Source organism: Diorhabda sublineata, chromosome 1 (assembly GCF_026230105.1).
Source record: "Diorhabda sublineata isolate icDioSubl1.1 chromosome 1, icDioSubl1.1, whole genome shotgun sequence".
Classification (NCBI taxonomy): domain Eukaryota; kingdom Metazoa; phylum Arthropoda; class Insecta; order Coleoptera; family Chrysomelidae; genus Diorhabda; species Diorhabda sublineata.
In genome coordinates, this window is record NC_079474.1 from 33,800,306 (window position 1) to 33,823,593 (window position 23,288).

The 23,288-nt window shown below is 30.1% G+C and overlaps 1 protein-coding gene across 2 annotated transcripts in view; it reads right to left on the reverse strand.

The window, feature by feature from the left end:
- LOC130452898 (polycomb group protein Psc-like) overlaps nucleotides 1-23,288 on the reverse strand; it is a 51,981-nt gene that overhangs the window by 23,771 nt on the left and 4,922 nt on the right. The window contains exons 2-6 of one of the 2 annotated variants that reach the window (XM_056792406.1): nucleotides 15,777-15,929; nucleotides 14,883-14,979; nucleotides 14,652-14,826; nucleotides 13,233-13,580; nucleotides 1,171-1,251 (exon numbers count right to left, since the gene is read on the reverse strand). In XM_056792406.1, coding sequence (XP_056648384.1) covers nucleotides 1,171-1,251; nucleotides 13,233-13,580; nucleotides 14,652-14,826; nucleotides 14,883-14,979; nucleotides 15,777-15,903 — 828 coding nt within the window. In that variant the 5' untranslated portion in view covers nucleotides 15,904-15,929. The remainder of the gene's footprint in view (nucleotides 1-1,170; nucleotides 1,252-13,232; nucleotides 13,581-14,651; nucleotides 14,827-14,882; nucleotides 14,980-15,776; nucleotides 15,930-23,288) is intronic. The other variant, XM_056792417.1, reaches the window with a different exon arrangement.

A 23,288-nucleotide genomic window follows, 5' to 3' on the forward strand; every position in this document is an offset into this window, starting at 1 on the left:
ACGGCCGCATTTGGCTGAGAAGAAAGTGTTGAAATACACACCATCTCACACATCCATGATAACAACGACCAGAATTGATTAATTAAAGTTTGAATTGCACTCCGACTTAAGAGAGTTGAAGATATGGTTGGGTGGTCAAAGATTTTTGTATTTTTCTTTGTTGGTCCAAATATTTCTGGGACCATTTCAGTCTGAATACGAAAAATAAGTAAAAAAAAGATACAGAATATAATATTAACATCGGAGATGAATCAAGTAAGAAAAACAGCAGTAGAAACGAAAATGCAGAAGGATGAGAACCAGGAACCAATAGGTATCATAATTTAGAAAGACAACACAAAATATAATAAGAAAAGTGACTGAAGCTAAAAGACATCACAAAAGAAGACAAGAATAAATTCAACTGAAGAATAGACAGTAGACAACAATAGAAGCTGTGGATGGACTTGAGAAGATAGTGCAAAATATACGACGAGGAGCAAGTGGACAAGTCTTCAGAGAGAATGCATACATGTGATGAGGATTGAGCAAAGCAAATGGCCGAAGAATAGAAGGAGACGAGGAAAGCCCTTGAAGACCTGGAAGGAAAGATTGAACAAAATATGAAAGACGGAGGCTATCCAGGAAAACGAACGGATGGATAGAAAAATGTGACGAACTAAATGCGGGATGGATGCGTGGAAATATATTAAGGCAAAGAGATTCCTATGGTGTAGCTGCATCATAAAACACCATATAAATAAAAAAAATACCAATTGGTGTTCCATAGGTAGAAGAAAAGGAGAAAGATCCATAAAATCTTGACGAGATAATGTCGATGAAGCAACGAGGAAGAAAAAAATTATTTTTATAGCAACACTTATTGACAAACCGTCACACTTTCATGGTGAATAAAATATTACATAATCATGTCCAAAATTGATCATTTCACGTAATCAAATCGATTGGGTAAGAACCTTGATGAAATAATTAATAAAATTTGTCAATAGAATGTATTAAATTTGGAAGTGCACGAGCTTATTGTGCACTTATGAAGGAATCGTTGCCGAATGAGACGTTTTGCATAAAAAAATACCTTCTTCGACAAAATATCAGTAAAATAAAAAAAATACCTTCAATAATTTGCTAAAAACTATAACAGAATATAGGAAAATATTATAAAATTCTTACCCTTTTCCAGTTGAAAGTATAAGCGACATCCATCAAACTGAAGTCCTTCTTCAAAACTTCTCCCTTATATATAATATCCACCTGGAAACGTAAAACGTAATAATGTATTTATTCGTATTAAATGAGTTATGGTTCATTTTATACGAATAGCGATGGATTGAAATCGATAAAGCACGCGGACGAGCAGCTCAATCGTTAAATTAGGGCAGTTTATACAAGCCAGTGGAAATTGACTTTATCCGAAATGCGTTTATCAATTTTTTTGTAAAGACGCGTTGGAAATATGACAATTTTTAACAAATAAATTCGTTTAAATTAATCTAGTTCGAGGTTTTTTCGGTGGTATTCAATCCAAAGGTCGCGATCGCGGAGGGTCTCGGCTCCATTCCAAAAAATTATGCTCCGATATAAATTGAAAGATGAAATTCTATTTTCAACGGTTCAACATTACAAAGTTGTTTATTTTGATATTTTAATGTACGGAAACAAATATTGTTCTCAAAAATTTTGATTCAATCTAGAAACTCAAAATATTCCTTATAGAAAAACTGCAGTTTGCTACTAGAGCTCTTCCTTTGTAGATTGCAGCAAACCTTATTTCGACGTTGTAAATTTTCGTTAAGAGAACTGCGTTTGAAAAGAGATACAAATTGATTGACCATCCACCGTATTTACTAGATTTGGCTCCAAGCGATTTTTTCCTGTTTCCTTAGTCTTGTAGAAATAGAAATGTTTGATATGGATTTATCATCTTATCTAACTACTACTTAGAGTTGAAATATATTAGAACAAGGAAAATTCAAAGGAATTTTTTTCTCTGTTAATAATCTCCAGTTTTTTCATGAGATTCGCAATAAACTTGTGTGTATTTTGTTTGTGAGACTTTTCATGTAATTAATTTTTATTTTATTATTCGGTTAATGGTCTCTAATTCTTTTTTTTGTGCATAAAATTAATGGAAACTTCATGAATTTCGTCCATGAATTTCAAAGAAAACTCCAATTTTATGTTATTTGTCTTCTGTTCATTCGTGTTTTCCATTAAATTCAAACAAAACTTGATTTTTTTGTCTTTTTCTGCGAATTTCGTCCATGAGTTTCAAAGAAAAGTCCATTTTTTGTTATTTGTCTTCAGTTGATTCGTGTTTTCCATTAAATTCAAAGAAAACTTGATTTTTCTTGTCTTTTTCTGCGAATTTCGTCCATGAATTTCAAAGAAAACTCCAATTTTTTATTATTTGACTTCTGTTCATTCGTGTTTTCCATTAAATTCAAAGAAAACTTGATTTTTCTTGTCTTTTTCTATGAATTTCGTCCATGAATTTCAAAGAAAACTCCAATTTTTTATTATTTGACTTCTGTTCATTCGTGTTTTCCATTAAATTCAAAGAAAACTTGATTTTTCTTGTCTTTTTCTAGGAATTTTGTCCATGAATTTCAAAGAAAACTCCATTTTTTGTTATTTATCTTCAGTTGATTCATGTTTTCCATTAAAATTAAAGAAAACTTGATTTTTCTTGTCTTTTTCTATGAATTTCGTCCATGAATTTCAAAGAAAAGTCCATTTTTTGTTATTTGTCTTCAGTTGATTCGTGTTTTCCATTAAATTCAAAGAAAACTTGATTTTTCTTGTCTTTTTCTGCGAATTTCGTCCATGAATTTCAAAGAAAACTCCAATTTTTTATTATTTGACTTCTGTTCATTCGTGTTTTCCATTAAATTCAAAGAAAACTTGATTTTTCTTGTCTTTTTCTAGGAATTTTGTCCATGAATTTCAAAGAAAACTCCATTTTTTGTTATTTATCTTCAGTTGATTCATGTTTTCCATTAAAATTAAAGAAAACTTGATTTTTCTTGTCTTTTTCTATGAATTTCGTCCATGAATTTCAAAGAAAAGTCCATTTTTTGTTATTTGTCTTCAGTTGATTCGTGTTTTCCATTAAATTCAAAGAAAACTTGATTTTTCTTGTCTTTTTCTGCGAATTTCGTCCATGAGTTTCAAAGAAAAGTCCATTTTTTGTTATTTGTCTTCAGTTGATTCGTGTTTTCCATTAAATTCAAAGAAAACTTGATTTTTCTTGTCTTTTTCTGCGAATTTCGTCCATGAGTTTCAAAGAAAAGTCCATTTTTTATATTTGTCTTCAGTTGATTCGTGTTTTCTATTAAATTCAAAGAAAACTTGATTTTTCTTGTCTTTTTCTGCGAATTTCGTCCATGAGTTTCAAAGAAAAGTCCATTTTTTGTTATTTGTCTTCAGTTGATTCGTGTTTTCCATTAAATTCAAAGAAAACTTGATTTTTCTTGTCTTTTTCTATGAATTTCGTCCATGAATTTCAAAGAAAACTCCAATTTTTTATTATTTGACTTCTGTTCATTCGTGTTTTCCATTAAATTCAAAGAAAACTTGATTTCTCTTGTCTTTTTCTAGGAATTTTGTCCATGAATTTCAAAGAAAACTCCATTTTCTGTTATTTATCTTCAGTTGATTCGTGTTTTCCATTAAAATTAAAGAAAACTTGATTTTTCTTGTCTTTTTCTATGAATTTCGTCCATGAATTTCAAAGAAAACTCCAATTTTTTGTTATTTGTCTTCTGTTCATTCAAGTATTCCATTAAATTCAAAGAAAACTTGATTTTTCTTGTCTTTTTCTGCGAATTTCGTCCATGAGTTTCAAAGAAAAGTCCATTTTTTGTTATTTGTCTTCGGTTGATTCGTGTTTTCCATTAAATTCAAAGAAAACTTGATTTTTCTTGTCTTTTTCTATGAATTTCGTCCATGAATTTCAAAGAAAACTCCAATTTTTTATTATTTGACTTCTGTTCATTCGTGTTTTCCATTAAATTCAAAGAAAACTTGATTTCTCTTGTCTTTTTCTAGGAATTTTGTCCATGAATTTCAAAGAAAACTCCATTTTCTGTTATTTATCTTCAGTTGATTCGTGTTTTCCATTAAAATTAAAGAAAACTTGATTTTTCTTGTCTTTTTCTATGAATTTCGTCCATGAATTTCAAAGAAAACTCCAATTTTTTGTTATTTGTCTTCTGTTCATTCAAGTATTCCATTAAATTCAAAGAAAACTTGATTTTTCTTGTCTTTTTCTGCGAATTTCGTCCATGAGTTTCAAAGAAAAGTCAATTTTTTGTTATTTGTCTTCGGTTGATTCGTGTTTTCCATTAAATTCAAAGAAAACTTGATTTTTCTTGTCTTTTTCTATGAATTTCGTCCATGAATTTCAAAGAAAACTCCAATTTTTTATTATTTGACTTCTGTTCATTCGTGTTTTCCATTAAATTCAAAGAAAACTTGATTTTTCTTGTCTTTTTCTAGGAATTTTGTCCAAGAATTTCAAAGAAAACTCCATTTTTTGTTATTTATCTTCAGTTGATTCATGTTTTCCATTAAAATTAAAGAAAACTTGATTTTTCTTGTCTTTTTCTATGAATTTCGTCCATGAATTTCAAAGAAAACTCCAATTTTTTGTTATTTGTCTTCTGTTCATTCAAGTATTCCATTAAATTCAAAGAAAACTTGATTTTTCTTGTCTTTTTCTGCGAATTTCGTCCATGAGTTTCAAAGAAAAGTCAATTTTTTGTTATTTGTCTTCGGTTGATTCGTGTTTTCCATTAAATTCAAAGAAAACTTGATTTTTCTTGTCTTTTTCTATGAATTTCGTCCATGAATTTCAAAGAAAACTCCAATTTTTTGTTATTTGTCTTCTGTTCATTCAAATATTCCATTAAATTCAAAGAAAACTTGATTTTTCTTGTCTTTTTCTGCGAATTTCGTCCATGAGTTTCAAAGAAAAGTCAATTTTTTGTTATTTGTCTTCGGTTGATTCGTGTTTTCCATTAAATTCAAAGAAAACTTGATTTTTCTTGTCTTTTTCTATGAATTTCGTCCATGAATTTCAAAGAAAACTCCAATTTTTTGTTATTTGTCTTCTGTTCATTCAAGTATTCCATTAAATTCAAAGAAAACTTGATTTTTCTTGTCTTTTTCTGCGAATTTCGTCCATGAGTTTCAGAGAAAACTCCATTTTTTGTTATTTGTCTTCAGTTGATTCGTGTTTTCCATTAAATTCAAAGAAAACTTGATTTTTCTTGTCTTTTTCTGCGAATTTCGTCCATGAGTTTCAAAGAAAACTCCAATTTTTTATTATTTGACTTCTGTTCATTCGTGTTTTCCATTAAATTCAAAGAAAACTTGATTTTTCTTGTCTTTTTCTAGGAATTTTGTCCATGAATTTCAAAGAAAACTCCATTTTTTGTTATTTATCTTCAGTTGATTCGTGTTTTCCATTAAAATTAAAGAAAACTTGATTTTTCTTGTCTTTTTCTATGAATTTCGTCCATGAATTTCAAAGAAAACTCCAATTTTTTGTTATTTGTCTTCTGTTCATTCAAGTATTCCATTAAATTCAAAGAAAACTTGATTTTTCTTGTCTTTTTCTGCGAATTTCGTCCATGAGTTTCAAAGAAAACTCCAATTTTTTATTATTTGACTTCTGTTCATTCGTGTTTTCCATTAAATTCAAAGAAAACTTGATTTTTCTTGTCTTTTTCTAGGAATTTTGTCCATGAATTTCAAAGAAAACTCCATTTTTTGTTATTTATCTTCAGTTGATTCGTGTTTTCCATTAAAATTAAAGAAAACTTGATTTTTCTTGTCTTTTTCTATGAATTTCGTCCATGAATTTCAAAGAAAACTCCAATTTTTTGTTATTTGTCTTCTGTTCATTCAAGTATTCCATTAAATTCAAAGAAAACTTGATTTTTCTTGTCTTTTTCTGCGAATTTCGTCCATGAGTTTCAAAGAAAAGTCCATTTTTTGTTATTTGTCTTCGGTTGATTCGTGTTTTCCATTAAATTCAAAGAAAACTTGATTTTTCTTGTCTTTTTCTATGAATTTCGTCCATGAATTTCAAAGAAAACTCCAATTTTTTATTATTTGACTTCTGTTCATTCGTGTTTTCCATTAAATTCAAAGAAAACTTGATTTTTCTTGTCTTTTTCTAGGAATTTTGTCCATGAATTTCAAAGAAAACTCCATTTTTTGTTATTTATCTTCAGTTGATTCATGTTTTCCATTAAAATTAAAGAAAACTTGATTTTTCTTGTCTTTTTCTAGGAATTTTGTCCATGAATTTCAAAGAAAACTCCAATTTTTTATTATTTGACTTCTGTTCATTCGTGTTTTCCATTAAATTCGAACAAAACTTGATTTTTCTTGTCTTTTTCTGCGAATTTCGTCCATGAATTTCAAAGAAAACTCCAATTTTTTATTATTTGACTTCTATTTATTCGTGTTTTCCATTAAATTTAAACAAAACTTGATTTTTCTTGTCTTTTTCTGCGAATTTCGTCCATGAGTTTCAAAGAAAAGTCCATTTTTTGTTATTTGTCTTCGGTTGATTCGTGTTTTCCATTAAATTCAGAGAAAACTTGATTTTTCTTGTCTTTTTCTATGAATTTCGTCCATGAATTTCAAAGAAAACTCCAATTTTTTATTATTTGACTTCTGTTCATTCGTGTTTTCCATTAAATTCAAAGAAAACTTGATTTTTCTTGTCTTTTTCTAGGAATTTTGTCCATGAATTTCAAAGAAAACTCCATTTTTTGTTATTTATCTTCAGTTGATTCGTGTTTTCCATCAAAATTAAAGAAAACTTGATTTTTCTTGTCTTTTTCTATGAATTTCGTCCATGAATTTCAAAGAAAACTCCAATTTTTTGTTATTTGTCTTCTGTTCATTCAAGTATTCCATTAAATTCAAAGAAAACTTGATTTTTCTTGTCTTTTTCTGCGAATTTCGTCCATGAGTTTCAAAGAAAAGTCCATTTTTTGTTATTTGTCTTCGGTTGATTCGTGTTTTCCATTAAATTCAAAGAAAACTTGATTTTTCTTGTCTTTTTCTAGGAATTTTGTCCATGAATTTCAAAGAAAACTCCATTTTTTGTTATTTATCTTCAGTTGATTCATGTTTTCCATTAAAATTAAAGAAAACTTGATTTTTCTTGTCTTTTTCTAGGAATTTTGTCCATGAATTTCAAAGAAAACTCCAATTTTTTATTATTTGACTTCTGTTCATTCGTGTTTTCCATTAAATTCGAACAAAACTTGATTTTTCTTGTCTTTTTCTGCGAATTTCGTCCATGAATTTCAAAGAAAACTCCAATTTTTTATTATTTGACTTCTATTTATTCGTGTTTTCCATTAAATTTAAACAAAACTTGATTTTTCTTGTCTTTTTCTACGAATTTCGTCCATGAATTTCAAAGAAAAGTCCATTTTTCTATTTTTTTACAATCAATTATCTTTAGATTGTTTGTATTTTCTTGAAACTCAATGAAAACTTCAAATTTTTCGTCTTTTAATGCGAAATTTGTCTATAATATTTCAACTTTATAAAATTGAAAGAAAACTTCTTTTTTTATTTTCTGTTGATTGTCTCTTCACGAGATTTAGAGGAAATTTCATTTTTCCTTCATTTTACTGTGAATTTCGTCGTTGAATTGCGAAATTATGTTAATTTTCCTTTTATTTCTCTATTAGTTCGTTTTTTTATAAAAATCAAAGAAAACCTCGTTTTTTTTGTCTTTTTCTCTCAATTTCGTCTATAAAACTCCAAGAAAACTTTTTTCTGTTATTCGTCTCTAGTTTTCTTCATAATATTCAAAGGAAACCTCCGATTTTTTTGGTGTTTCTTTTCTGTTTTTTGTTTATCAAAAGGCAAAAAGGCTTCATTTTTCTTCTCTTAACGTACTGTTTGTCTTTACATGAAATTTTATGGAAACTAACAATTTCTTTTTCTTTTTATTTTCTATTAATTGACCCTGGTTTGATTGTCTCTTCAGGAAAACTCATTTTTCGTTCATTTTACTGTGAATTTCGCCGATAAAATGTTAATTTTCCGTCAATTAACTTCTCCGAGTGCGTTTTTCTATAAATCTCAAAGAAAATTTCATTTTCTTTTTTTTGTTATTCGTCTCTAGTTAGTTCGTTTTTTTTCAGAAAATTCAAAGCAAACTTAATTTTTCTTCTCATTTTTATTGTTTTTTTTTATAAAATTACGAGGAAATTTTCTTATACTGCTAATTCTTTTTAGTTAAATTAAAAAAAAACCGCCAGCTATTTTGTTCCGATTAATTAAAAAAAGAAATGATTTAATTTGAATATCATATAATTTTCACAATCAATACGCTTTCAGCAGTTGTTTTGATAGACCTCGTATATATTTCCCATATTAATTCCGTGGATAATTTAAATTTTCTCATAATTATACGTGAGAAAAAACAAATTAAATGACAAGATCCGTTTTAACGAGAGAAAACGGCAAATATCTAGAAAGAAAAAAATTCTTTTATCTAAAACAAGTCATCAAAATTAATTTTTCGGCAACTGATTCCCGTAAAACGGTAAACTAATTACTTTAAAACACATATCCTACATTTCAAGCTCGTTAACCAACACGAAACAACATAAATTAACGACTTTATCACTTAAATTTAGAAAAAAGTAACAAAAAAAACCAATTAACACTTTTGATTTAAGTAACTGACACTTTGTACGCCTCTTAATCATTTTCAATTCAATTATTAACATCTTTATTGACTTTAATACGTAATTATATCATAAATTTGTTTTTTTTTTTCAAACATACGGTAATTATTAGGTAACGGAATGAGAAATCGTATGAAGAGATCAAATTTTTGCACGAATTTTCTGGTCCTTCGAGCCGTAATTATAAATAACAACATAGGCGGAAGTACATCGCACGAAAAACATCGATTTTAGCAATTTTATTCATATCAAAAATTGCTATGTCTACTTTTAATTCCGTTCTAACGACAATTAACATAGAAAATATAAATTGGATAATTAAAAAATAGGATATCTAATTTCAGAGGTCAATAGTCGCGGCCACTGAAAGCAAACTCCAAACAAATACTTAGTAGAAACCTAATTATTAAGAATAGTGTTAATTTTTGTACACAATGCCCTTCACGTATCTCTATAGAAAGAAATCTAATAATGTAAAATCCGGTGATCGAACTGGGGATATGTAGCACTGAGATACTGCAGGACATTGCGTTGGTAATATGGTGATGACATTTTACCATCTCTTCCCACATAGAGCAGTATCTCCAAGACCTGCTCGACGTGCAGACAACTCCTTTTTTTGACCAAGTGCAAGCCTTTATAATCACCTACCAAGGCACGTCTGTCCCGAATACGATAACCTACAGAAGTTAAAGATCAATAACCAAAAGCATCTCCACAAGGTATCATGGACATCTTGGTCACAATAAACACATCTGCGTTAACAATTCGTCCAGGATTTAACATTTCGAATTGAATAATTTCAAGTATATTCCACCAAACACAAAGAAGCGGTTTTTTTGGCATGTAAATTTGTAATTCATTTGATTAATATCTTCCTGATATATACGAATTAAAAAGGGTCAAATTATCAGATTTGGAGATCTTAGAGAACCGTATTTGGCATTTACGAACGTCTTATGTTCGAGAATAAACATCAGAAGAATGTTTGATCGGTAGTCGATGATTATTTCAGTCCAAATTCCAAAAAACGTCCAATATTTTGAGATTTAGAAGTGAGGAAATCACAATAACCGTAAAGTAAGACTTCAAAGTGACAAATGGCAATCGTTGTTCTACTACGTTAAATAATTTGGACAAAAAATACTAAATTTTTGTTAAATCTCTTTATAAACTCGAATAATTTATAAACACTTCCATAATATCAATTATTTCGATGTTCCCGTAATCTTTACACCAAGTATCGTGCTGTTTGTGCTATTTGAGAATTAATTTATCAAAATATAAGTTTTTTTTCAAATAATTCGATTATAATTGTTTTTAAATCTGTTTATAAGCTTGAATAATTTACAAAAACCTCGATAATATCAATTATTTCCATGTTGCCGTAATCTTTATACCAAATATCGTGATGTTTGTCCTATTTGAAAATTAATTTATCGAAATATAAGTTTTTTTTCAAATAATTCGATTATAATTGTTTTTAAATCTGTTTATAAACTTGAATAATTTACAAAAACTTCGATAATATCAATTATTTCGATGTTGCCGTAATCTTTATACCAAATATCGTGATGTTTGTCCTATTTGAAAATTAATTTATCGAAATATAAGTTTTTTTTCAAATAATTCGATTATAATTGTTTTTAAATCTGTTTATAAGCTTGAATAATTTACAAAAACGTCGATAATATCAATTATTTCCATGTTGCCGTAATCTTTATACCAAATATCGTGATGTTTGTCCTATTTGAAAATTAATTTATCAAAATATAAGTTTTTTTTTCAAATAATTCGATTATAATTGTTTTTAAATCTGTTTATAAGCTTGAATAATTTACAAAAACGTCGATAATATCAATTATTTCCATGTTGCCGTAATCTTTATACCAAATATCGTGATGTTTGTCCTATTTGAAAATTAATTTATCAAAATATAAGTTTTTTTTTCAAATAATTCGATTATAATTGTTTTTAAATCTGTTTATAAACTTGAATAATTTACAAAAACTTCGATAATATCAATTATTTCCATGTTCCCGTAATCTTTACACCAAGTATCGTGCTGTTTGTGCTATTTGAGAATTAATTTATCAAAATATAAGTTTTTTTTTCAAATAATTCGATTATAATTGTTTTTAAATCTGTTTATAAGCTTGAATAATTTACAAAAACGTCGATAATATCAATTATTTCCATGTTGCCGTAATCTTTATACCAAATATCGTGATGTTTGTCCTATTTGAAAATTAATTTATCAAAATATAAGTTTTTTTTTCAAATAATTCGATTATAATTGTTTTTAAATCTGTTCATAAACTTGAATAATTTAGAAAAAATTCGATAATATCAATTATTTCCATGTTCCCGTAATCTTTACACCAAGTATCGTGCTGTTTGTGCTATTTGAGAATTAATTTATCAAAATATAAGTTTTTTTTTCAAATAATTCGATTATAATTGTTTTTAAATCTGTTTATAAGCTTGAATAATTTACAAAAACGTCGATAATATCAATTATTTCCATGTTGCCGTAATCTTTATACCAAATATCGTGATGTTTGTCCTATTTGAAAATTAATTTATCAAAATATAAGTTTTTTTTCAAATAATTCGATTATAATTGATTTTAAATCTGTTTATAAACTTGAATAATTTACAAAAACTTCGATAATATCAATTATTTCGATGTTCCCCTAATCTTTACACCAAGTATCGTGCCGTTTGTCCTATTTCAGAATTAATTTATCAAAATATAGGTTTTTTTTTTAAATAATTCAATTATAATTGTTTTTAAATCTGTTTATAAACTTGAATAATTTACAAAAACTTCGATAATATCAATTATTTCGATGTTCCCCTAATCTTTACACCAAGTATCGTGCCGTTTGTCCTATTTCAGAATTAATTTATCAAAATATAGGTATTTTTTTAAATAATTCAATTATAATTGTTTTTAAATCTGTTTATAAACTTGAATAATTTACAAAAACTTCGATAATATCAATTATTTCGATGTTCCCCTAATCTTTACACCAAGTATCGTGCTGTTTGTCCTATTTCAGAATTAATTTATCAAAATATAGGTTTTTTTTTTAAATAATTCAATTATAATTGTTTTTAAATCTGTTTATAAACTTGAATAATTTACAAAAACTTCAATAATATCAATTATTTCGATGTTCCCCTAATCTTTACACCAAGTATCGTGCTGTTTGTCCTATTTCAGAATTAATTTATCAAAATATAGGTATTTTTTTAAATAATTCAATTATAATTGTTTTTAAATCTGTTTATAAACTTGAATAATTTACAAAAACTTCAATAATATCAATTATTTCGATGTTCCCCTAATCTTTACACCAAGTATCGTGCCGTTTGTCCTATTTCAGAATTAATTTATCAAAATATAGGTTTTTTTTAAATAATTCAATTATAATTGTTTTTAAATCTGTTTATAAACTTGAATAATTTACAAAAACTTCAATAATATCAATTATTTCGATGTTCCCCTAATCTTTACACCAAGTATCGTGCTGTTTGTCCTATTTCAGAATTAATTTATCAAAATATAGGTTTTTTTTTAAATAATTCAATTATAATTGTTTTTAAATCTGTTTATAAACTTGAATAATTTACAAAAACTTCGATAATATCAATTATTTCGATGTTCCCCTAATCTTTACACCAAGTATCGTGCTGTTTGTCCTATTTCAGAATTAATTTATCAAAATATAGGTTTTTTTTTAAATAATTCAATTATAATTGTTTTTAAATCTGTTCATAAACTTGAATAATTTAGAAAAAATTCGATAATATCAATTATTTCGATGTTCCCTTAATCTTTACACCAAGTATCGTGCTGTTTGTCCTATTTGAGAATTAATTTATCAAAATATAAGTTTTTTTTCAAATAATTCGATTATAATTGTTTTTAAATCTGTTTATAAACTTGAATAATTTACAAAAACTTCGATAATATCAATTATTTCAATGTTCCCTTAATCTTTACACCAAGTATCGTGCTGTTTGTCCTATTTCAGAATTAATTTATCAAAATATAGGTTTTTTTTAAATAATTCAATTATAATTGTTTTTAAATCTGTTTATAAACTTGAATAATGTACAAAAACTTCGATAATATCAATTATTTCAATGTTCCCGTAATCTTTACACCAAGTATCGTGCTGTTTGTCCTATTTGAACATTAATTTATCAAAATATATGTTTTTTTCCCAAATAATTCGATTATGATTGTTTTTAAATCTGTTCATAAACTTAAATAATTTAGAAAAAATTCGATAATATCAACTATTTCGATGTTCCCCTAATCTTTACACCAAATATCGTGCTGTTTGTCCTATTTGAAAAGTAATTTATCAAAATATATGTTTTTTTCCCAAATAATTCGATTATGATTGTCCTTTTTCGAATTTTTTATCGACTTTATGTATTTTTATAATATATAAATACCGATATGAATAAAAAATATTTATTACTTACTCTATGGTCCCCGGTGAGTCCGAATTTCATCCTTATGAATTTCTGTAGATGTTTCATAGAAACAGCGGCTGGACACTGTAAAAATCTTTTATCACAATTGTTTTCATTCTCGTCTTTTTTATTAGAATCTTTATCACTTTTACAACTTTCACTGTCTTTAATTTTATTTACACTATCACTAATATCGTTAACGACCTGCGTCTTAGATATAGTACCATTAAACGGGGAATTTATCGCGGGTTCTTCTATATCTGTGGTGTCCAAATGTGTCTGGTAGTATTCCAAAGATAACGAAATTAGATCTTCGGGACTAAGAAATTGGTTTTTACCACCGAACGCTTTCGAGATCTGAAATAAAAAAGTAGCCATTTTGCAAAATTTGAACCGATTGAAGTACGAGTGCGGTCCCATAAGTACCTGGCCTGACCTAGAGATGGCGTTAGGTGCTTCTATTACCAAGTACTCAATCTGTACAGCGTATTATTCAAGTTTGAAGATTACTCCTTTCAATAATGAAGAGGTTAATGGCTATTTTAAGGAGTTTGACCTTATTATAAAAAGGCTTTCTTTGCTGGGCCAGATACTTCTGGGACCATCTTCGTAGATGAAATAATGAACTTTTCTAAAAGTATGTAGCAAAAGTTTTTGGGAAAAAATTCATGGTCTGACCAAGGAATTCCACGTTTAAACCTTCCAAAAAGTGGATGGATTAAAGTTTGGATTGATGTCCAGTCGAATAGATTGGTGGAAAAGACAAATTAGGATCATCAACTTAAAGGTTGGCTCCCCCAAAATATACTGAAAATCAGTGTATTGAGAAGACGTCACACTCCACAAAGAAAATATCTTTATGTTAGCAGCGGCAAAAAAATTTACTGTAAGATTGTCCATCAAGATAATTTTCTGTATTAGAATCTTGATTTTTGGTCACAAAATACGTGAAATGTCCAAAGAGAGTGGCTGTAGCGAGATTTTGTAAAAGGGCGATCGAAAGAATTTGATTTTTAATCCAAAAAATGGTCAGAATTCCAACTACGTCACCTTATGAAACAGCTTTTAGTTTTTCAGAATTTGATGATGTCCGGAATGCGTCGAAACTTCGTGTTTATTAAAACTTATTTTCAATTAAAATAGACTTGAAATCAAGACGATTTACCAAAAAAAACATACAAAGCTAGAAGAAATACAAAGTTTATTACGAGAACTAATCGATTTTTCAACTTGAAATTTTTACTTTTTAGGCATTTTTTTTACTTTTTTCGTGGTCGTTATGAAATAAATTTTTTATTAATAATATCCACGCATTTTACATCCCTCTCTAATGTACCTAGAAGTAAATAAATTGCCCTTCAAAAATAATATAACGGAGCTTAAAAGCTCCAGATCCCCGTATAAATAATAATGATGCGTATCACTCACAATCTCCTCCTGATCATTCATCATGTCTCTTTCTCTTTCTATGACGCTGTCGTCGCTGCAGGAACTCGACGCCCTGACGCCGGTGCTTCTGTAGAAGTCTTCTCTTCGTTGAGATTCCTTGGCGAATAGAGAAGGGACTAGTTTGTATACCAAAGCTTGAGTTTGGGGATCAGCCCTGATAATTGGAGATCATTAAAATTCAATAATCGAGAATTTGATAAATAAATTTACCTGAAGCAAGTTTGTGATTTTTTCTTGTAGAAAGTGTTGCAAGTCGGACAGCCGGTTTTGGTATTATCAAAATGTCGGAGGATGCAAGCTCGGCAAACTGTGATTAAAAACGTAAAGTTATGTTACTTAATTTACAACCACTATAAAAGGAATGTTTTCGTTGCCTTAGATATCTCAAATTTTATGTGTTCACGGATGCGGAAATTAAACAAACACAAAGCATCCAAATATTAAAAAATCGTAACCATTGAAAAAATACAAAATGAATCTAATATCAAGGGCAACAAAGTATATTATTACACAAAAATTTTACGTAAAATGTTTTAAATTCATTTCTCTTGATATTAACTGGTTCCGTTAAACTGAAAATAAACTGAAACTCTGCTTTGAAGTCAAAATTGGAGATACCCACTCAAACTTCCATACCATACAATCGTGAGTATCTTGGGGCAACGTTTTTTTACAAACTATACGTTCATAGCAACTTTTGGTAATGATATTCTACAGAAGTTTGGTTCCAACACATTAACGTCAAAAATGCTAGTAAATCAGTCCAAATAACAATCTGCTAGTTCGCAAATTTTCGTCAATAATATTTAAAACCTGTTCTTAGAGTTGTGTCTAGTCTCATAAATGAATTTCTCATCTACAAAACTAAACTCATATCGATTTTGTCGTATGGACCTTCAATTACGAAGATACTCCAAATATTTCAATTCCAAAACATTCTATATGTTAAGTACGTTTCAAATCAAACAATTCATAAAGATCTGAACATTGAACACCCAATTAATCAAATATTAGAACATGGTTACAAATAGATTGTGATTTGTTCAAATACCAAACAATTTTAGTTGGGTCATACTATATATATATATATATATATATACTTACACACGTGATCGCATTCCGTTAAAGATGTTGCGTCTATTAAATAACCCTCGCAAAGCCTGCAAGTAATGACGCTATTCAAATCTCTAACGAGAATTTTTCCACCACGTTTTTTATCCATTTCAGCCATTATGACGAGTCTAATTGTGAAGAAATCTGTAAAAAAAATCATAATCTATTGTACTAATCTTAATCATTCAAATGGTTACATAGGACAGACATCTCAATATTTATAAAATAGATTCTACAATCACCAAGACGATGAAATAAAAATAAAACTATTTTAATGATATATTAGATGGAAAAAAATTACTTCTGATTTTGAAAATTCGAAAAATATGGTCAAATAAGAAGGTAAATAATTTTTAAAAAGATACAATTTGTATGTTGATATTCGCGTGGTATCAAATCGAGCTCCGATTTAATCTTTATCGTTTTATTAGTAATGCGTAATCGATTATAGTATTTAGTGCGTTAAATTATCAAAAACAACATACATGATCCGGAGAACCAACAAAGTAAAAGCAAAATAGCAGGGGTCAGTAGGAAGTGGGCGTTCAGTTGGGAGGGGCCCATCGTTCTCTGCCGAGCTAGCCAAGCATGACACCAACTACCGAATCAATTATATCTACAGGTAAAATAACACCTGGTCCCGAAACCATTACGACAGATCCGGACTCAACTTTTTTTTTTAAATTATTTAAAATTTCGTATACCACGTAAAGAATATTTTTTGAGATATGATAGCAGGTTTAGTAGTTCATTTACTGTAGTCGTCACAAAATGAAAACAATCGGATGCTTGACAGGATTCTAATTTATGTACAAATGACCTTGGGGAATTTTGAATCCTTATCATTATCTAATTAGAGCCGCTAGATGAGGCTCCAATTATATCTTATCAACTTATAGACTTCAAATACCTCCAAAGAAAAAATCCAGTGGAAATAAATCTGGTAACCTTGAGTATGAAACAAAAAAGCTTGGAAATAAGTTCATTAACCTTGATGAAATTCACCAATAGATCTAAATTATGACAGTTATGCAGTATGAACCAAAAGTTTTTGCCCATTCATTAAATTTCAAAATAATACACGAAATTTTTCTTTTAAATTTGTTAAGGGAAGGTTGGAAGGGTGTTTTATCAACCAAATATGATTCAGTTCGAGATCTGGTGAAAATTTTTGAATCCTACATCAAATAAACTCGTTACATCATTCAGTAATAAATATTAAATGACCTTAGAACAAGACTAGATCGTACCCAAAACCTCCTTGGGCGACGACGGAGGTCCAAACTCAATCCCAGAGCTGATTATTGAACTTGATTATATCTATGCGTAATCGTACCCATTATCAAGATATTAAATCGTTCAAAAACTCCTCGATGCGGCTCTGATTAAAAGGATTTTCAACATCAACGATGGCTTTGTTGGTTTTAAGTGGCATTTATTTGTTGGAAGTGCCCAAGTGACACTTTCTGATTGATGGTGTCTGATATGCCACGAGATTTTAATGGTAGGATTATTGTACAAAATGAAACGAAAAGATCGAAGAAATCTCGATGTTATTTGAGAAATTTTTGTTTTTCAAAGCGAAACTAATTATTTAAGTAGTACGAAACATCTGCTCATTAACTTCCTTTTGGAATCGAACGTATCTAAAAATCTCTTTTCATTTCCGACCCTAGGGCTTCCCTAAAATTAGCCTTTCGCATCAGCAGGGACGCTAATACCGCACATTTCGTTTCCTTTGCCTCATTCCGCTTTTCGCCCTAGAATAGTACGATTCATACCATTTTAGTAAGGAAAAGTCAGCCCTAAACGTTCGCCATTAGGGCGTATTTTCCCTTTCTCTCCCACTACTTCCCTAGGCTCATGTCGGGTACTCCGCCCCGAGTTGCGCGCAGGGGCGGATCGAGCAGTAACGGCAGTTTACAAATCTGATGATAATAATTAATTTTTTATTATCATAAATATACGGGGTTAATTTAAAGTATAAGTTAAAGTAATTTTGTGTCTTGACCAACGCGGACTCGATATTTAAGGATACCTCTGTGTGTATTGTTTTAACGGGAAATTAGGGTGACCATTCAGATATAATTTTAAATAGAAAACAAATAAGAAGTAACATAGATAAAAAAAAATAACATAATTCAGACTTGTACTTTAGGTATTGAGACACCTCCAAAACACGTGATTTGAACGCATCTATCACTTCTTCGGGTGTAAAAAAACGTTGACATCACAATCAATTTTTGATCTGCGGTAATAAGAAGAAATCATTAGGTGTAAAACAAGGACTGTATTGACTGTATTCGATGTTTTGACCGTTCAAAATGTTGGTGCATCGAATTAACCGTTCGACGTTTCTCTAATGGTGAGAGAATGTTAATTACACTCGTATGACAACACGTGTCAAATGTCAATGTCAAACTCTATGATGGCAATAATGGAAATTTAAAGATAAGATAGTTTTGATTAGAAACCGTTAGATAGAAGTCTTCATGAAATAGTTTTAAATATTTTAGAACCTCGACAGGGTGAATGCATAGATTTTATACGAAAAATTCATATAACAATGCAAGAATTTCCATTTAAATTGATAGAAAAACTTGTCTCTGAATATTAAGATTCAATAGCTTAAAAAAGATGAGAATTTGTATGTATGTATAAACAGCTTCACGTAAAACTTGCTAAAACAATGTAAAAAAGAAAATTACATCTAAAAAGTATTTCTCAAAGTGAAACTAGTTATGTCCCAATCCTAACTAAAGATTTTTGGCTAGCAATTCTTTCAAACAATACAGATTTTCGTAAATTCCGTTTGGTCATAAATAGCGAGGTTCAAAAGTTCGTGTCGATGTTTGCTTTCAACTTGAGATGTATACCACATCTTCTCGGAGGGTGGAAATTATTATAATACAGAAATAATACAAATCAATTTTGAACAAAAATATGTTGCATATTAAATTCATAGTTTAAACCTGCTTTTTAACTTTTTTTTGATAACGGAAAAACTATACATTTCACTCAATCCCATATACTAAAATTCTGTGTACGTCGATTTAAGTTTGGTACATGCACTCCGCCCAAAAACCCCAAATTCAAATCGTCCTTTCTATGACCTTGTTTTTTGTCGCATACACGTGGTTAGGAAGGGCTCGGTAACAGGATAGTAGGAAGATGGTAGAGGTGGGTGTGGCCCTTCGATCCCTTCGTCTAATCGCACGAGAGTGTGTTCCCCCTTCAATTAAATTGTAGGGTGGAATATCGACCAATCGACAGAATATACACTTTGTAAAATGTGAATCATTGTTTTATTGCTGAAGAGCTTGAAGAAATCTAAACAGTAAAATTATTTAACAAAATATCAGTTTGATAAAAGTATCAATTTTGTAATAAAATAATAAACATTACAGATTTCTCGTGGCTAATTTTTTCATTTCGTTATCATAGGATAACTTCTTTAGAAATTTGTCCCAGCTGGATGTCTTAACAACTACTAATCTAAAAGTCTGTCATCTAAAAGTTTAGACCAGGTTTTTGGCCGATCCTTTGATGATTTACTTGTATCCGTAGATCAGGTTGTACGGACATTATCCACAAATTTAATAAGTTTACAAGACTTTTGTCCCTGATACATAGTTATGACTCCAAGAATCTTATCCCTGAAAAGCGGATGAAAAACAGGGTTTCAGAAATCGATCAAGGTTGTAATTTTTGAAAAGGCAACATGCCTGACGTTGATTGTACTTCGTATTTGATTGTGATGATTGAGGTATTAAATTTGGGAACTTTACAACAAACCATGCACTATCGTAGATATCTCCAGCGCGATTTGAGTTTATATATCAATTTATATATTAAACCCTTGATCCATACGGAGTTAAAGGCTTTTTCAATGTCGATTGCGACCATGATTGACTTGTTTTTGTTCTGGAAGCCTTCTCTAATAGCCTTTTTGTCTTTTCCTTTTCACAGGAGATTCATATTCAGTACAACAATGATATTGAAACTTTTCTATAATTAATTTTCAATAGTTGATGCACAATTCGAACATGATTAATTGTTAATTAATTTGGAGAGAAAACGTGTATGAATACTCTAGATATGGATATATATCTAAATACGAGGTCTGGTTATTAAATAACGAGCCGGCGCGCCTAGAGGGCGCCCTAGACGCGTTGGGTATCTAAATATCTTGTCTATGCAAATCCCAAAACACGTTTCAGTCACTATTATAGTATATGTGCAGGAGCGGTTTGAAAAGAACGTGTTTTGTCCACACCATGTGTGACGAAAAACAACGTATCGATCTCAAATTTCTCGTTGAATTGGAAAAAAAACCCCGACTGAGTGCTATAAATTATTGCAAGAGGCCCATGGGGACAATCCTCTATCTGGTGGGCGTGTTACTGTTTTAAATCTGGAAACAGTGACCAAAATCAACCAAATTGTGTGTGCAGATCGTCGAATGAGCATCCGGATGAATGCCGAGGTTGTAAACGCCGATAAAGACACGGTTAGAAAAATTTTACACATGACAAAAGTCTATGTAAAGTTGGTGCCAAGAAAACTACTCCTGACCAAAAGCTCTTGCAACAACTGGTCTATTCAGATGTCCTTGAAAGGTTCGAAAAAGATCTGCTTTGAAATGGACACGATTTGAGTCGATGGAAGCGGTAAAGCAAAAAACGGCGGAGATCCTAAAGGCACTAACCAAAGAAGACTTCCAGCACTGCTTCGATCAATGGAAAAAACGTGTGGAAAAGTGTGGGGCGAGAGGATTTTTATAATAAAACCCTTGTTCGTAACAAGTTTCGTTATTTAATAGCCAGACCTCGTAGATAGCTTAAATATGGTGAACTGACAAATATAGAAAAAGCTTCTCACAGCTTCCTTCGATTCATCAATAATTGGTGGTTCCAGTTTGGAAACGGCATTTTCAATTATACACCAATGGGCTTGGAGAATTTGAATTTTTATGAATACTTGTGTCAGGGATACAATATTTATAACGAAATTTTGTCGAACCAGGCTTCGAAACCCTGACAAAGTCAAGTCATAGCTTACCGACAGAAATCAGTTTGTAAGGGTTGATACAACGATGTCTTCTTGCAAGCCAACAGTATGTGGAGTGCCTCAATGCTCGTTTTGTTTGCAGACGATACTAGTTTCTCTTGAAGGAACCGTCGACTCTTGAGTCGCATCTCCGATATGCCCTTTCCATCTAGACTACGTGTGATGCGATCTTTTGTCTAATTCGTAAGCACGCTTCTCCAATTTTATAAAGATCATTGCACAGCTATCCACTCCACGTTCTGAATTAGTTAAGGGCTCAATACTATACAATGCAAAAAATGCACAATCATTTGCCAATAGTGAAGATTTTATTTATATTTGTGTCTTTATTTAGTTAATTCTATGTTTGTTTTTTAGTTTTTACAAGGTTTTATCTACAAATTGTAACAATTTTTTGATAATAAAGCATTTTTTTCTATCTTTTAGTGGGTGGAAACGCCATATATCATCGCAATTCCAGCACCCGAGATGTATTTTGAAATTTTTCCATCCAATCCAAAAAAAATATAGTTACTTATAATGCTAATCCAAACATTTAATTTTGAAAGATGAAAGTTTCCAGGACAAAAAACTTTCTGAGCTATAATGATTAATAATTTTGATATTTTTAAAAGAATTTAAAACAATAATCTAAATGAAAATGAAATCATTTCAAAAATGATTTTATTGAACAAACTCTGACGTTTGTTTAAAATTATGATAAACAATCAGTTGAAACTTGAAAAGTTTGGGGATGCAATTAACAATATTTATGTCTGGTTAGCAAACGGTTTAATTTTAAAGAAAGCGCAACATGGGTGTGTTTGTCAAAAATTGCATTGTTAAAGGAATAGCGACCTTCGAAAAATAAATTTTCAGAAACCTCAACAATTACCAAGACCTTTCTAATCTTTATAAATTGGTTTAAACCAGAGGGTGGTCAAGGTTTTTAATGTATACAGTAATTGTTATTTTTAGATTTTTAACAGTAATTTCAATACGAGAATACGTTTCCGAATTCAAAGGGGAAAATCGTCCCAGAAATATCTGGTCCAAAAAAGAAAACACAAAAATTTTGGAACAAAATATATTTATTTTTCATCTCCTTTTATCTCCATACACGTTTTCCAGCGATGTCTGCTCCAGCTCCTCAAAATAACCATCATCAGATATCACCTCTTCATTGTTGGAGAATATTTGACCAGCGAGCCAAGTCTGGTAACCGAAAATAATCCGAGGAGGCTAAATCTGGCGAATAGGTAACTTTAATTCATTGATTTTGGCTAGTGATCAAACAACACTGTTTTCTTGGCCAAATGCGGCCGTTTTTGCTCAAACCATGACATTACCTGCAGATGGAACGGTCTTTGCCATCTTTGGAACCGATTCTCCCTTTTCAATCTATTGTTTTGATTGTTTTTTTGTTTCGGGTGTGAAGTGATGGACCCACGTTTCATCCATGATTCATCCACATTGCCAAACACTCGATGGAAACATCTTCACGACGTACGAAGACTCTTCATCATCATTGACTACCATAAAACTTTGAATATAAACGTTTCAGTTGATTAACGACGAGTGTTGAAGGGGTAAAGGAAGATTTTGATTTTAGTTAAACAAATTATTCTAAAAAAAGGAAGACATACGAATTCCAAAAGGGATCAGGTAGGGCATAGTACAAAATGGTTGGGAAACACTGGGTTAGAGATATAGAAAGAGCTATGGGTATGTTAAAAGGATGCTTCAAGCTTCTATTGGCTAGTTTGAACCAGAAGCGCATTCAAAGGGACATTATCGACGAGGTTTAAGCAAAGATGTTGGATTTTTTGGGTCGATTCATTGTAGATTGAATCTGGATCCACTACAAGACTCATGAAACGAAAGGGCAAACTGCGAACCGTGTTGTGTTCATCTTTAGCGAGGTTTTAGCTAACAGTGTGCGTTTATTTGGAAGAAACATCAAAAAGATGAAATATTCTGGGCCTTGTAGAGGATTAGAAGTGTCAAAAAGTTCCCATGGAGTCGGCGCATTTGTGTCATGATTATTTTTGATTAAATGATAATGTTTGCAAAGTATAATGAGTTTAATTTGAATAAATAATAAAAGATTCTGATACCAGAAAACAACAACATTATTTCTAGAAAGTTTTAACACAGATTGACAGATTCAAACCACGTTCTATTAACTTGACAACTAACATTTTCGCAGCTGTCTTCTTTCGCATATACAAAATTCATGCCTGTCGCACTCGCTCGTTTCAAACTAGGGGACTAACTAGTGGCGCACGTAATAAATTTACAAAAGGATACAAAAAGTTTATAAATCTTGTCTAAATCTACGGATAGTATGAAAAAATTCCTGGTATTTCATTCGATTAATGTCTCCATTTAACATTGGATAAGCAATAAGGAAAAAACTGCATTCGAAGTGGGATTTTCAGTCATGGTGAGTGT